The sequence below is a fragment of the Cydia fagiglandana genome, chromosome 12 (assembly GCF_963556715.1).
Source record: "Cydia fagiglandana chromosome 12, ilCydFagi1.1, whole genome shotgun sequence".
Taxonomy (NCBI): Eukaryota; Metazoa; Arthropoda; class Insecta; order Lepidoptera; family Tortricidae; genus Cydia; species Cydia fagiglandana.
The window spans coordinates 12,119,194-12,135,463 of record NC_085943.1 but is presented as its reverse complement, the minus strand read 5'-3'; the positions used below and the strand labels follow the sequence as shown (position 1 = coordinate 12,135,463).

General features: G+C 39.9%; 1 protein-coding gene across 4 annotated transcripts; it reads right to left on the bottom strand.

Annotated features, from left to right (window-relative positions):
• Positions 1 to 163: 163 nt before the first annotated feature.
• LOC134669630 (poly(U)-binding-splicing factor half pint) lies at positions 164 to 11,947 on the bottom strand. 4 transcript variants are annotated; one of them, XM_063527290.1, is made up of 12 exons: positions 11,810 to 11,947; positions 10,275 to 10,515; positions 8,883 to 8,954; positions 8,089 to 8,308; positions 7,025 to 7,145; positions 6,664 to 6,813; positions 5,907 to 6,050; positions 5,130 to 5,330; positions 4,360 to 4,647; positions 3,696 to 3,950; positions 2,542 to 2,662; positions 164 to 1,913 (listed from the first exon to the last, which is right to left on the bottom strand). In XM_063527290.1, exons 1-12 carry the CDS (start codon positions 11,816 to 11,818, stop codon positions 1,804 to 1,806), a joined length of 1,932 nt encoding a protein of 643 aa, XP_063383360.1. In that variant the 5' UTR covers positions 11,819 to 11,947; the 3' UTR covers positions 164 to 1,803. The 4 variants fall into 4 exon arrangements, with proteins under 4 accessions (XP_063383360.1, XP_063383363.1, XP_063383361.1 ...); XM_063527293.1 differs by lacking the exon at positions 11,810 to 11,947 and adding an exon at positions 10,014 to 10,088 and having other exon boundaries at positions 8,898 to 8,954; positions 10,275 to 10,404; XM_063527291.1 differs by lacking the exon at positions 11,810 to 11,947 and having other exon boundaries at positions 8,898 to 8,954.
• Between the last annotated feature and the right edge of the window lie 4,323 nt (positions 11,948 to 16,270).

Here is a 16,270-nt window from a genome sequence, read left to right as displayed (position 1 = left end):
TCTTGCTGATCTGGACCACTGAGCAGTCTTTGGTTTCTGGTTTCATTGTACATTCATCAAATAAAAGCTTGTAAAAATTTATTTAAAGCAACCTGGCAAACTAGGTAGTTTTGTGGTTTTTGGGGGATAGTCTACTGGAGAATGCGAAAAATAAACTAAGATGTTCTTACAAGTAATTTAATTTATTAACAATTATCATAATCATACGTAAAACTAGTTTTATTATACTTAGATCTTTTCGTCACCACTCCTCAGGCTTGTTAAAACACGCTAGTGTAAGAATGTCCAACAAGAGAATAATTTCTAGCATTGACTGATTTTTAGGGTCCCGAAAGGGCCCAACTGTGTCACTGTCAATACTTTCAATACTGTCATGTCCGAAACCTATATCCACACAATCTTATTATTTTTCTTGTTAGACATTTTGCTACTAATTCGTTCTGACAGTACCAAGTAACATTTTACAGTCTATCAAACTTAAGTCAAAAATTTGTATACAACTTTCAATACATAAAAGTATTGACGCTATTCCATGGATAATTTCATTAATTTTTTACCCGTTTACATGGTTTTTTCGTTGTTCCATTTTCGTAACATTTGATTTAACAGCTAGATTGAATTTATGAAGCCGAAATACAATTTATACATAGATAAAGTCAACTTATAATATTTATACATTAAAGATCAATTTTAACAGTATAAATTCTGTCAGTTAAAATTATGTCTAAATAATTATGTAGAAAAACTACGTCTTTGAGACAATAATTTATAGCAAGGTTGAATATTGCCTAGCAAATTTCCTATGCTTATACCGTATTGATCACGATAGTTACGAAAAAGGAACAAAGTTTTACGCGTTCTATTACATTACTATTCGAATATATTTTACAGCCAGTATCGCAGTACTCGTGGCCAATGGAGCCGCCATTAACAGGCGTTCCCCTCTGTCGAAAATAGGCGGCCAATGGTCAACCACATGTCAACCATATGTATGGACTGACGTTTATCTGACATGACGTACCTATACATTTGATGTGCCCCTCCCCCGCAAAAAACGGCAGACTATTTTGTACCGAAAATTTTAGACATGGCGTCTCCATTGTGGCCTACTTATGAAATGTTTTTTTTTTTTGCGACAGTCCGTTTACAATTGATTAAGTAAAACGGAACGTCGATGAGAACATTTCATAATAATAGATCCATAAAATCTGCCAGTCGTTTACTACAGGAGCTTAGATTCCGGCTAAGCTAACTTTGCACCGACCTGATCAGAACAAAGGATCTCTCATTGTAAAGTGTAAACGTCATATTTTCAAAGAAATTTGACATTAACGATAGCACACTTTGTCACTGCTAATCCCCTGCAGAGTTAATTTAGCCAGACTCTACCGCTTCGGGTATAGTGTTCCTTTGACAAATGAAGAGTTGAAGACAGATTTTCTATTTATAATTTCGTAGGCTAATGCCGCTATTTTGAAACTAGGACATTTTAAAGTGGCGGTCGCGTTTCTTGATGCATATTTCCGGTTTTTCTGTCCTCTGAACATTTCTATTCCGTCAATGGAACATATACCTTAAGCTTCAGTCACGAAGAACTATTCTCGATTGAATTAGCTCAGTCAATAACGTCAGCAGAGTGAGCTGTTATATTGATACAGAAGTACAGCGGTGTCACCGCCAGCGCCATTTAGCGAAGCTCCGAGCGTTTTTGTGTCTTTCGGGTTATTAGCATCCGTCTCGATTTTTGAACCTAGATTATAATAGGAGTATGTACATAGCGCCACCTAGCGGTGAGGGTGGACACTAGCCGGAGAGGTCGCCGTGGTCAAAGAGCTCTTGGTCGTAGAGCGCGGCGCGCACGGTGCGGCCGCCGAAGTAGCGGCCGTTTAGCGCCGCCGCCGCCGCTGCCGCCTCTGTACAATACAACATACATGGTAAGGGTGATGTGTTGTCTTGCGTCTCACATTTTGCTTAATTAGAGAATGAGACGCACAGACATTGGACCAAGATATTGGATGGCATACCACGCTTAAGGCGTAGAAATGATCCATTATCCAATTAGAGAACGTATTTTCTTTGGATGGATGTTTGGTTTGGTTATTTTGCACTTTCGCGAAATGTGAGTTATGTGACTTATTTTTAACTTTGGGAAAAGGGTTAAAGAAAAAAGTACTGTCAAGTGTAAAAATATGGCTGTAGACAACTTACTCAAAAATATGTCCCATAGTTGTTAAGGGGCTGTCCTTTAATTACGTCATCATTTTTTGACAATTTTTACCCCCCCCCCCCCCCCCCTAAAATCATCCAAAAATCATGCTTCGAATGACCCCGTTTCCTCCTACGTCATGCTACCATCATCCGATGTTCAGACCCCCCCCCCTAATTTGAAATGACGTAATTTATGAATAGCCCCTAATTCGCTGACATAAGAGCTATGGGACATATTTTTGAGATGATTTGTGCACCATTTTTTTTCATTTGACTGTACATAAAATAGTTTTGAACAAATGACTAACTGAATGTCAGGGGTAAGATACTGACCGTCGGGGTTTTGGAACTGCACGAATATCTTGACTAGTGCGTGCGCGGGGTCATCGTCCTCGCTCTGCCGCTCGTTGTAGATTACTAGCCGTTCAACTGCGCCCCATTTGCCGCATTCCTCCTGTACACAAAATATAGACTATGAGCGCGGCATGAAATATGCGGGTCTATATAGATAGAACAAGAAATTGCTACGCGAAACAGCTCGATTGGAAACGTACCGAGCAAGGCTCGGAACGGGTTTATAAAATACCGGTAATTTCGGTTTTCTTTCGAACTTTCATGAGAACGCGAACGTTTTAAGAACTTTATTAGAACGTAAATAAACCGGTTTATTCGACGAACGAAGAAAAGACCTGCCGGCCTGGTGGTGTGCCATATAAACATAGACACCAACATAGGAAAAACCAGTTTTTATTGTTCTAAACCGGTTAATCTTACAAGAACTTTATGGAAATGTTCTACTAAAGAGGCCCACTGATTAACAGTCCGCCGGACGGTATCGGCCTGCCAGTTAGAACAAAATTTTGACAGTTCCGAACAACTGACAGGCCGGTACCGTCCGGCGGACAGTTAATCAGTGGACCCTTAAAAACCGGTTTTAAATTAACGGTTTTTTGAGCGAAACCTAAATTAAAAGGTTTTGCGCCAAGTACATGATAACAGTTTGGAAATTTAACCGGTTTCCGAGCCTTGGTACCGAATGAATTAACTCGTTACTCGCTATAACAAAACCGGTTACATAGGGGACTAAAAACCGGTTTTACAATTCTTGGAGTATAGATAATGTCACCCGGTGAAGTGAAGAAAAATCTCGACAATTCTACGTCCATATTCCGTCGCAAGTTTCAAGCATGTTGGCGAGCACGGTGTGGGACACGCGGAGCCGCATGACGAGGTGCCGCGCCAAATGCCCCGAGATGTATTGGCTCCTGCTGTTGTGTCGGGCTAATGATAGATGTCAGGGGCGGTTCCAGGAGCACTGGAACCGTTTGCATTGCTCACTAGGTTATGTATGATTGTGTTTTGACTGTGATAATAGTTATGTGTGTATTAATTTTACTAACGCTAGCTCTAAGTTATTTTTTTGTTACTAACAACTATGGACATATGCTTCCGAAATAAATTATTTGAATTGAATTGAATTAATGTACCTGTATCTCGTGGTGCAGCGCCTCGTCCACCTCCTCGGGCGCCACCATGTTGGCGAGCAGCACGGTGCGCGACACGCGGCGCCGCATGAGCCGCTGCATGACGAGGTGCCGCGCCGACTGCCCCGAGATGGACAGGGACTCCTGTTGCTGCAGCGTGTCGGGGGAGGAGTCTAGGAGTTTCTTCTGTAGGGCTGCTTGGAGACCGGCTTCGCCTGTGGCCGCTGCGGACGCGGCTGATACTGGTGGCGGTTGGGTCTGGGAAATGTTACAATGTTTATTGGCACCGGATATTGCAATTAATGTAATGATTATAGTAGTCATCTAACTGTTATGCATATGACTTATATTCCGTGTACATTTATGAATGTTCAATTATGGCTGATTTTTATACATTTATACATGACGCGAATATAAAATCTTATTTTTCCAGCCACCTTTTAGAAACGACAAACTTTCAACTGGTTAATAATTAGATACCGGTTTACTACGATTTTCCCTGGAGAGTTTAAGGCGCCTGTATAAATCTGTGAATGCGACAGGGTACTATGAAGATTATAAAGAAATACGGAAGCATTTTTGATTTAAACTTTTCTAGTTGCATTTAGTCTGGAAGAAATATATGTCCGAAAATGATTTACGAGATAAATATGTATAAATACTATACCTGTGGGGGCGGCTGCGGTCTAGCGGACACGGGCGGCGGCGGGATGACGACGCCGGGCGGCGGCAGCGCGGCGGGCAGCGCGGCCGGCAGCGTCACGGGCAGCGCCGTCGGCAGCGTCACGGGCAGCGCGGCCGGCAGCGCCGCGGGCAGCGTGACGGGCAGGTTGGCGGGCAGCGCGCCGGGCAGGGCCGCCGCCAGAGTGGGGAGTGCGGCGGCCGGCGGCACGCCGAGGGCGTTCAGCTTCGTGAGACCTAATGCTACGGCGTTGCTGGCTACGGCGTCCATCGCCTGCGTATAGAGATAAGTAATTAGATTTTCTTGTACGTGCATTTTTTAACCCTAGTTGAATAATTGCCAGCGATCATAAATTTACATCAGTTAATATCGTTGAGTGACAGCCAAATTCAATAAATACTACCACGAGTCCAGTGCATAGTGAATCGTACTAGTAAATAAAAGAACAAAGTTAATTTTACAAATACGAATGCGTTTATTTCATTACTTTTTTACATCAGTTCTTAGGTACAGTATAAGGACAGGTAATTAATCCATCTTAGGTAAAAGAAGTAAGTAGGTAAGAATTTATCTAAAAATTGTGCAACACATTTTAATTTTTTTTTGCAATTAGTTAATTTTGGTTCTCACCTGACGATAATATTACGTAACGTCTCGAGTATACTGGGGCTGGGGCATACAGGCATCTTTATTTTAAAAAAGGGTGCGGAATCCTGTCAGACGTGGTATCAAAGAAAAACGAGATCAGTACATACCTGTATCTTGGCCGTAGCGGCGGCAGCAGCAACAGCGGCCGCGGTGGGCATGGCCTGCGGCGGCGGCGGGCCGGCCAGCGCGTGCGGCGGCGTGATGGCGCGGCCCACGCGCAAGTACTGCCCGCCCAGGTCGAACAGGTTCATCGACGCGATGGCTTCTAGCGCGGCGTTTAATGTTGCGTATTCTAGGAATCCGTAGCCCTAGGAAAGTAAGTTTCAGTTGTTTTAGTTCTTTAATTTTTTAAGCGGTTAGTACGCTTACGAATAGGTAAGCAAATAAAAATAAAAATGTTTTATTTGCCAAAAGTTACACATGTATACAGATAAATTATATAAATGTTACAGTGATCCTGATCATCCAACAATAATGATGTATTTTTGGGTCACGCTTGGAAATTTATTAACAGGTTAATTGAAAAAACCGGTTTATTAAAATAAACCGGTTAACCAATCGACTGTTTGTATAGAGTTCTGACCACGTCTTTCAACCGGCTATTTACTTTTTTTTTCTGAACGATTTGTTTCATTATTTTAATAACCCACACACATACGAAAAGTAAGCCAATAATCTATCTATCTAGAAGATCTAAACGCATCTTTAGCGATCAAAGGATAAACACACGTACTAATTTCATCTTCGTGTAGGAAACTCTAAGAGCGTCGGCGTCTATTCAATTATATGGCTGCAACTGCGAAGCGACACCATTTTCCACAGCGCCGACGCTCAAAAGATGTTAGTGTATGGTCTCTCTTACTGGTGCATAATAAAATGCTCACCTTATGCCTCGTAGCCTGCGCACCATGCGCCAGCCTACAGTACGTGACGGGCCCAAACGCCTCAAACACGTTTTTGATATCGTCTTCACTAAGCTCCGGGTGAACTGACGCTACGTAGATACGGTTGTACTGCTTCGCCTCCTCCTGCGATCATGGGGATTATAATTATATAGCCGTTTCTCTTTCGTGGAAAGAATTATGTATTTGTGTCGAACCATTGTGTAGAATTTGTGTTTGGAATTATTACAGCGTAACCATCCCAAACACAAAACATTCCAAACATAAATGCCGTGAAGAAATGCCTAAACAATAAATCTGTTTCTAAATAGGAATATTTTCGTGAACTCGCAAGTGTTGAAATCAATAAGTAGTATGTGAATAGTGAAATTTCTAGTCCGAATTCAGCCCTTTAGTGGGTTGTTGGTAATGTTGGTATAGATAGATAGAGTCGATGCAATCTGTAGAATATATAAGAAAACTGCCGTAATAGAAACTATTATTTCTAATTGTGGCTCTCCATCAGAGGTCCTTAGTCCTTATGCATGGACCATAGAGACACTTTGCCTAAACTGGAACGCCATAATAATTATTTGGTTTTTTTTTTGTAAAACATGAGTTGCCCCTAAAACTCCTAAAAAAAATACCTCCTTGTATGTGGATCGACTCAAGTCCGTATAAAGGCCATTTTATTACATTAAAATCTCGTTTTTCCACATTCCCACTAAAAAAATCTGTAGGCATATGTTGCTGAACCCACCTGTATCTCGTCTATGACGGCCTGAGCCTGCGGCATGTTGCTAGGCCGCCCCACGACCTTGATGTTCCGCCCGCCCAGCATCACGCCGTTCATCTGCTCCAAGCTGAGCTGCGCCGCTTCTGGTATCTCGTATTCGACGAATGCAAAGCCCTTGTGAGAATAAGTTTTGTTTATTACTAAGCTTCGGACTTCTAATTTACAAAAGTGATTCTAAAGTGCTTGAACTGGCTCGAACAATCATATCGATATCGAGAAGGAGGATTAACTTACAAGATTTGATTTACAGACATCTGAGTGGTTGAACTAAATTTAAGGTTAAAAGGGAGAAAGCTTGTAAGTAGAATCTTTAAATAATTATTACCTTATGTTTTTGTGTGACGGGATCCCACGACATGTTGATACTCTTGATAGGGCCGAATGGCAAAAACGCCTGGCGGATCGTGTCTTCCTTTAGCTCGAACGAGATGGAGCCAACGTATACTCTGCAACAAAACCGGTTAATTAACTCTATTTTTAGTTACTTTTGTAACAAGTTCTGATTGAGAAAAAAACACATGAGACTGCAATTGGATCAATTAATCAGTTTGACCAGTCCATATATGTATATTTGACCAGTCCATATATATTTGAGCAGAGAACCGGTACCGAATCACGAAAAATATTTGGCCCTTCCGTAGAAAACATCGATATCTGATCAGCCAAAATATATGAAACAGACTTTACTTTTGCGATTTCGAAGTTGATCCCGTGATAAAAGTTTCTCAGTACAACTGTTGTAACCCATAAATTCATCTCGCAAAATATGGCTACGGGTTAAAAAACACGATATAAAATATTTGAGTGTCGTGGGAATTGGCTCAGATCTTTTCAGCTTTACGGGTCACAGGTTCGACCAGCGCGAAGCGGGAGCCTACCGGTATCGCTCTCATCATTGCCATAATTATATTCCAAATAGGGACTTGTTTTTAATTTACTGTTTTTTGTCAACTGCGAACTTCATTAATAACCGGTTTCAGTTTTTGTTTGTTTGAAAGCTTAAATGTGGCTTTCCATAGAGAAGGATTCCTTATGCACATAAAGCATAAGGGATCTTTGGGTATGGAAAGCAAAAAATGTCCTGAGTCCGACAATATTATTATGTTCAGCTGTTAAATATTTTATTTCTGGTTTTTAAATTAATGCTATTTTTTCGGATTTTTTTTACTTAAGCCTATGGTATGTGGATCTTGCACCTCCATCATCTATTAATGTGCGACTGTCTTCTTCATAACGACCATCTCGATGCTTCTCCATAGCATATTAATAAGCGTTAGTCTGAATACCTTCTACACTTGAATAGACAGTGTGTGAAACCGGTTTTTCCAGCGTAGTAATAGCTCCTAGTTAAAACCGGTTAAAATCTGAAGTGTATGAGCCGTGACGTACCTGCACATGAGGGCCAGCGCCTGTTGCCGTTGCACTTGCGTCCTCTGCGAGGCCATCTGTTGCTGCTGATGTGCCAGCGTCTGCTTCATCAGGACCATCTTGATGCTCTGCTCCATGGCGTACTTCTTGGCGCGGGCGACCGCGTCCGCCTGCTCACTGGAGAGACGAGGTAGCGAACCGCCGAGGATCGCTGGGAGTGTTGAGCATTTGGCGCCAGGACCTGTTTAAAAAAAGACCACACTGTTTTTATGCCCAGTGCTACGTCAAATATGGCGCTCTTATGGGATATATGTAGTTGTCATTGTCACTACCAAGCAGGGTTAAACTTAGGGTAGTCGGAGATTGTGCAATATGTTACGACTCACTCCCAATCTTAATCATTTCAATTCAAGAAATATTACACTACATAAGATTTACAAATCATAAAAAATAACTCAAGAATGTAGTTATGTTCGACAAGAGCATGCATGAAAATTGGGATAAATATAACTTTTACGAGTGAATCAACAATTTCATGTTGTTTTACTATTTCGTCAGCAAGGAGACGGAGACAGCACTGTTTGTTTGTTATAAGAAATGTTGTTCCACTTTCTACTAACGTTTTTAGCAGCTGGGCCATTTGTTTGGTTAAGTTAAATGCTTTTTTGGCGTTTAAACAATGACCCAGGAGAACGTTACCAGTTATTTTTCTCCTCTTTCCCACCGCTTTTGTGTCCCAAATCAAAATTTAATTTTTGTTTACTTAGAAATAGTTAATGATATAAGTAACAAGAATAATAACGACAATTTCTTACCCAGAAAATTCTTACCAGTGTAGACATCGCCGATCTGCTGCAAATCGTAGATAGGTGCGTTGAAGTCCCCGCCTGCAACAGGAGTTAGGTTAGTCAAGAGTTCGCGCTTCGCCCCGCGGGCCACACCACCACACAGGATCTGGGATTCAAAGTGGTCCCTCTATGTCACCAACGACTATTATCACCTAACAATTACACTTAGACATTTTTAGGATACAAAAAGCTATGGTACTTGAGGACTGATTGTTATCTGAGATTGTCATTAGTCGTTTGTGAAATAAGGGGTGTTTTATCTTTCGTCAGGTACCCAGTGGTCCGGTGTGATGGCGCGGCCCACGCGGGCACTGTATTAATGCACGCAACAAGCACACTTCTACTGTCAACCCGCGCGTCCTGGCCGGTTTAGGAACCCAATCGGGCTAGTGAAACTTTCTCTATCATACTCCATATCGTCCATTCGTGCCTGTCACGCTTTTTAACCTTTCATAGAAGGATGCAACGATAAAAAATGTTATGCGGTGATGCTGATGACATCGATGTGTGAAAACATAGTAAGTAGTTTGGTATACCAAATCATGTTTCAGACTTTTAAGTATTTATTTTTTCTATAAATGTAAATAAACATAAATACTTACAGAGACCTAATATGACCAAGTAATATTGTAATTGTTTTTGTTTAAGAAACAGGCTATTTCAGGTACCTGTTGTATTGTAGTGTGTTCGTTCGCGATAAAATATTTCGACGAATAGAAAATTGTAAAACTTTTGGAAAGTTATCAGTGTGGCTAGACGTCGGAAACCGGTATATCCTTCATACAAATAACCGGTTTGTGATTTTGGTTAATCGCCTTTTATGATATCTCTTCTAGTTTTGTAATTGATTCATTTACCTAATGCTAATAAAAACTGAAAATAAATCAACAAATGTGAGTGTCGTGTGTTGTGTTGGCGGTTCCGACCCTTGAGTGTGCCATTGATAGGCATATGCAATGCCAGTTTTATTCGAATCGTTACATCCCTACATTCAGTCATCGGGAGAGCCCGTGAGACCGCAGTCTGCGGAGGGAATCAGGGTCGCCGGCCAGGCGGCGCCCTAGCACGCTCGCTCGGCCGAGTAGGGAAGGTAGGTACATTGTGATGCAGCAGGCGGCGGCGGCGGGCGGCGTTGCTCGAAGCGTAACGCAAAAACCTAACTTAATATCTAGTCTGAAACAGAAAGCAGAAACACTGATCACTGAGGAGATGTTTCTCATGGCGAACACAACGAGACGAGTAGACGGCGGCGGGCGGCGGCGGCGGCGTCAGCGCCTGCAACAGCGAGCACAGGCACGCGGCGTTAGATGCGCCTTACACTTGGGCCGCTCTTACCGAGCAAGGTCACTGGGTACTTACCTGGCGGCGGCGCGGCGGGCAGCGGCGGCGCGCCCGGCAACGGCGCGGGCGGCATACCCGGCGGCATCGTTGGCATGGCAATGCCAGGCATACCGATGTTGCTCATGGGCATGTTTGGATGCATCATGCCAGGATGCTGCATGCCTGGCATACCACTCATCCCTGGCATACCCATCATGGGCATGCCCGGCATTCCGTGCATGCCAGCCATCTGCATAGCACTTGTGTCACCACCCTGCAACTACACAATTTTACATGTAAAGAGATATCAAAAATGAAACAAACATACGCCTCAGGTCTTATAAACCATTTTTATTTTATTTTAGCATGAGTTTATACCACAGAGACTTCATTGGTTTGAATATAGAACCCAGATATGGGTATGTGGGCTTAAACCATAAGAAAGATAGAAGCCCTGATAGAAATTAGGAACCATAAAAAAATTATAACTTAGTTACATAGCCTAATGTTGGCTTGTAGAATCAACTTTTCTTATATAATGATTTTGGATAATAAATATTTAATAATGTTTGTTTAGTATTTTCCTCACAACCGTGTTGTGAAATAAAGTTGTGTTTCACTTGGTCACAAAATTTGTTTAACCCACTACACATTTTGCAATTTTGCTTGGGAATCAATATACCAGCAATTAAACAAAAACTTTGCCCCCTTGTAAAACAAATAACTTCCTAATATTGAAACTCAAAAGAAAATGGTTCAAATAAATTTACAATTTTAATATTTAAATGTAGCAATCTGCTGTCTTAGGGTGGTATTCCACCTGTCCTTTTTCTTGGTCCAATATGCATTGTAGTAGACATCGGCCTAAGGGGGAGGCCTATGTTCAGCAGTGGACGTCTTATGGCTGAGACGATGATGATGAGACATCGACTGATGGATTGCTACTCTTAAATGGGCCTGGGCCGGGCACATATGTCACAGAGATGATATGAGATGGAGCAAGCGTGTCCTAGCGTGGAGGCGTCGTTCAAAAAGACCAGATCACAGACCTCCAACAAGATGGGAGGATGATATTAAAAAGATTGCAGGCCCATTCTGGAGGAGAGATGCTTGGAGGAGATTTGGAGAGGCGTATGCCCAACAGTGGGCGCATACTCGCCGAGGAAGAAGAAGAGAATATGCATTGGGTCTCACTTTCTCATTAAGCAAAATGTGAGATGCAAATACACATACACAGCGGCACACTGAGGAAGTGACAAGTAATAACAAGGATATCTACTTGCTATGAGAAACAGTCAAGGTAAATAAAATGTGTAGCATAAAGGTGCATAGCGATGAACTGATCTACAAAAACCCGCTACAACAAAATAAAAACCACGCTAAACATTTAGTCAAGTTACATGGAGATTTGATGTAGGTACAATGTGTCGTATTTGTTGGAAAAATTAAATGACTGAGATACAGCCACAAAGGTATACTTAAAGATCAACCAAAAGAGCAATGATATAAAAGAAAATAACTAGGTTAGGTTTCATGACAGTTCGTGTCAATATATTAAATCTGTTTTAGCTTACCAGTTCCATGGTTGTCTTATTAATTCAGGCGGTGCGAAAGTAACAATTATACAATAATTTATCTAGCATTCGATGCCACTTAGATCACAACTATTTAATAAAAATGTGTATTACCGTGAACACCATCACAACACGACACTAAAATAAGATGGCCGACTGACTGGCCGTCATCAGTCACCAACCAATCACGACGCCTTTTCTGTACAGTGTTACCAGTTTACTAATAAACGGATTAAATAATGGTCCGTACACACCAGTGCAAAAACGGATTTCTGAAGCCATAACAGACTACCGCGCAGTGGAAAATTAAACAAATGTAAGACAAACAATAATAACGCTTTCTCTGCTACTCCTACTGCTAGTTCCATAAGAGCATCTCGTTTGGTCATCTCCCGGCTCTTGCCCGGCTCTACCATTTCATCTCTATACTATTGTACCTTGTACCTCTATGATTCTATTGATAAAAGTAAAAGGAAAAAAGAAGTCGAGGTGTCCATTATGTTACTTCCGCTGTCGATCAACAAAAGTTCGATAGTGAAAGGGACGCTTTATAAAAAAAGTAAGTACATACTCTATGGTCTTTGGGGTTGGGGGTTCGTTCGAGAACAAGGCCTGTTCACTTCCTAAGAAAGTTATGTCCCCAAATAATTGCGCATGTGTGCGCCTGAAGCTTCTATGTGTGCGTTGGCCTCCGAGAAAAAGTTGCGAGTAATAAAAATAAAAACATTTTTCTACAGCAACATTGCTCCCAACTCTGATTTAAATTATCACGAATTTTATACATAAATAATCATAAAACGGGACTTAAAACGCTTAAAACTTAATTACACGCGATTCAGTTTTATAATGAACATTTGCTTCCAACTGTCTTTATCAATATTCATAAAATATATGGAGGGTAGGTACGTCTACCCACCATAATAAAAAAATATATTTGTCAATGACTCTGTCCAACTGCTGTGGTTAAAGTTTATAACGAAAATTTTATTTATTAAATCTTTAAATAATAAATACAACGTAGCGGTACAACCACTTAAGACTGTAAGTCTGTACCTACATAGATTACAGCAATGCACATAGAAAACGTGCTAAATGCGGAGCAACGGCTGTTGAAGCAGCCTGAGTGAAATTTATACACCTTTAGTGGGTTCAGAAGGAACAGAGTCATAACGCATCTGGAAAGCGTATTAATTAATACAAGTTAGAAATCTGTGTAAAATGCCGTGTGTAAAGTGTAGTGTATCTGTGTGTAAAGTGTAATAGGTACTATAGGTAGGCATGCCTAATGTTATTTGTATAATACTGAAAACTTTGTAAATGCGCTTTATTAATGTCTATTTTTATTAAGTTGTCAGGGTTTAATTTTCAGTGTATATTTCTATATGTAAAACATAATACAATGTTATAAACATAAATATGCCTTTTATTTAAATCAATAGATAATACCACAAACAAGGGGTATATATTTCGTGATATGAAGATAACAAATATGTTTATCAACATAATTACTATATACCTATAATACCAATACCCGCCAGGCTAAACCGGTTGTCAACTTTAGTTCCATTGGTACACATCGAGGGCGCCAGTAGTATAAACGTATAAACGGTTGGGGACATTTTTTTGTATGGAGTTACCGTTCTTCTCCTAGTGAGTATTATATTCTTTGTTCGAGAACCTAAAAGACGTAAATGCTATTCGTTGGTATGAGACGCCTTTTGAGAATTAAAGGATTCCCGTACATTTATTTATGACAGCGTTTTACACAAAAATAAAACGCTAATTAAATAACTTACCCTATTCGGAACCTAATAATAATATTGAGAGTGGCAACACTGTTGTCGGTCGTATTGTCCTTTTCTAGCACATACGTCCCTCTCTCTCCCACACTCCCACCACACAGCAGTTTGCTTTTTGGCGGTTGTCGCAAAAACAAATTTCCAACTCATTGTCTCAAAATTATACATATTTACACCAGGCAGGATTAAAACTTTAGGTTCCGAATAGGGTAAGTTATTTAATTAGCGTTTTATTTTTGTGTAAAACGCTGTCATTAAACAACTGTACCGCTATTCGGAACCTAATAATAATATTGAGACGTGTTTGTTATCGCCTGGTGGTGGGAAGACGCCAAACCAATGTGATTATACATGTACTTATTATGTATATGTAATATTATTATATTATGAGTGTTTAATTAATTATGCAGTACACCCTTTATTTTAACACCTGTGAGGAGAGAGGTATTTAGTAAAGCATACAATTTGATATTCCATTATATTATGATACTAACTTAACATTTTATATACGTACTTAATGTACTTATAAATGTTCAAAAAGAATAAGTGAGTCACCACAAGGGTGCTATACTTAATTACTTAAATGTATGTGAAAACTAGGTAAACGAAGATGTGATAAGTCAGTCTACTCTTCAAGGAGCATACACATCTGTTATAAGGAGTAATGTAATTCAAGTATGAAAAGATAAAAATAATAAAGTAAGTACTAGAGTAGTTTTTATTTATAAGTCGCAATTATTATCAAATTTGATAATAATTATCTATAATAGTAAAGTAAGCAGTTGCAGGAATATAACAAGGACAGGACCTTTCTTATTTCCAGAATCCCTCGGGATTAAGTAGACGAATATTTTAATTATTCGTTATATCACTATCACCACAAACAGAGTTAATAAAATAAGGTACTTATTGAAATGTCATAGGGAATCACTAAATTTATTTAATGACTGTAAGCCATATACTTGGTTATAGTTTATAGTTATAGCTATAAAATGCATTTAACCTTTTTAAACGCTTTACTAACGAGAACGCAAGTCAGTGTACATAAATAAACCTTGCTTAAAAGTGTGAAGGTTACTATGAGAGCTTAAGCCACAACACTCATGTGTTCACTGCGCTGTGGCACTAGTTATGACGCTTTGTGGTGTTCTTGTGTAGAATTGCTACAGAACTTTATCAATAATATTTGCAGTCATTCTAATTAAATTCATGTTTAGCTATCATAACCTTAATTTTACTCAATAATTTGTATATATGTAGTAAGAGTAGTTTCTTAGTGGTTTACTTTATCTGGTGCCTACTGGTAGACATAAGCCTTAAAACTTTATTGGTTCTGACCGCTAAAGTGGCTTAATTTCTGTAAACTATTCATAGGCATTGCTTAATTCTGAATATTCAGTTTTCTCTATTCAGTGTGTAAATTATAAGGAATCAGATACTTAATTCGAAACTCTAGCTCATCGCATAGGTGCTTTTAACCGAAATACAAATTTATGTGCTTATTTCGTGATTTTACATTATTTGCTGTGGGAAACCAGGGGGTTCCCTACCATTTGCCGGGCGCCTGTGGCCCCAAAGCCAACAGCGCAGAGGCCCTTTAAGAGGGAGCTATTTTATCCAATGCTAGAATCAACACTTTGTCGAATCTATTAGATATTTAGGTATACTTATCCTCCTTATTAACTAACGATAATTGTTACTTGTTTATATTTCAATAATAGCAAGATTGTAAATTATTTTATATTCTGAAATATAATATTACTTAATTTGGGCCAGTGTACTTTTGTATACTATATCTCTGGCCTACTATCTACTATAGGTTAGTCTAATAACATCCCGCCTCCTGGGAGGCAATATACAGAGTTCTTGGATATATATTCACGATATCGCTAAGTGTGTGGACCTAGTTTTCCGACACTTGACTGCATGAAATTATTGTGTACATTTTTTACAGGTCTCGAGCAAGAAGGGTACCTATATATAACTGTCCTTAACTTGTGGATTTGGTAATAGGAGCAAGACACAGACGGGGTGTAAATTAATTGATCCACCATGTTTCAAGAGATTCATGTGCATTGATGCCTTCAAGTTACACTGTACAGACAGACTATATAACTCTTTTGCAGAGTTTTGCCAACATATTATAATAAATGACTGCATTTGTTTGGGTGTACTTGTTCCACGACAAAGACATATTTATATATATTACAATGTATTTTTGAAAAGTACTCGCCTTTCAAAATAGCTTCGCCTTTTCGCAAGGCTTGCTGCTGTTTCACATTGTGCAAAACAAACAGTATCGCAATGCTATAATTTTGTATAAATTGAGAACTAGAGGGTCATGCCCTAGACGTGACCGCCCAGAAGTTATACTAGAATCGTTCGTGCCATTAAGTCACTGTTTATTAAAAACCTTATGACTGGGTACATTACATTCCACGGTGGGTACATTTGTTAAACGTATAGTATCAAACTATGACGAATAATGATAAGTGAATTAAGTGATAACAATATTTGGTCCGTGCATAGAAGCACGTGCCCTTGAGATTAGTGCATGGGTAGTTTAAAATAAACTTAATCTGTGCATAGGAGCACTTACGATCAAGGTGGTTCGAATCCTCAAGGTTCACAAGGCAGACATAAGGGTGTAAAATAAAGCATT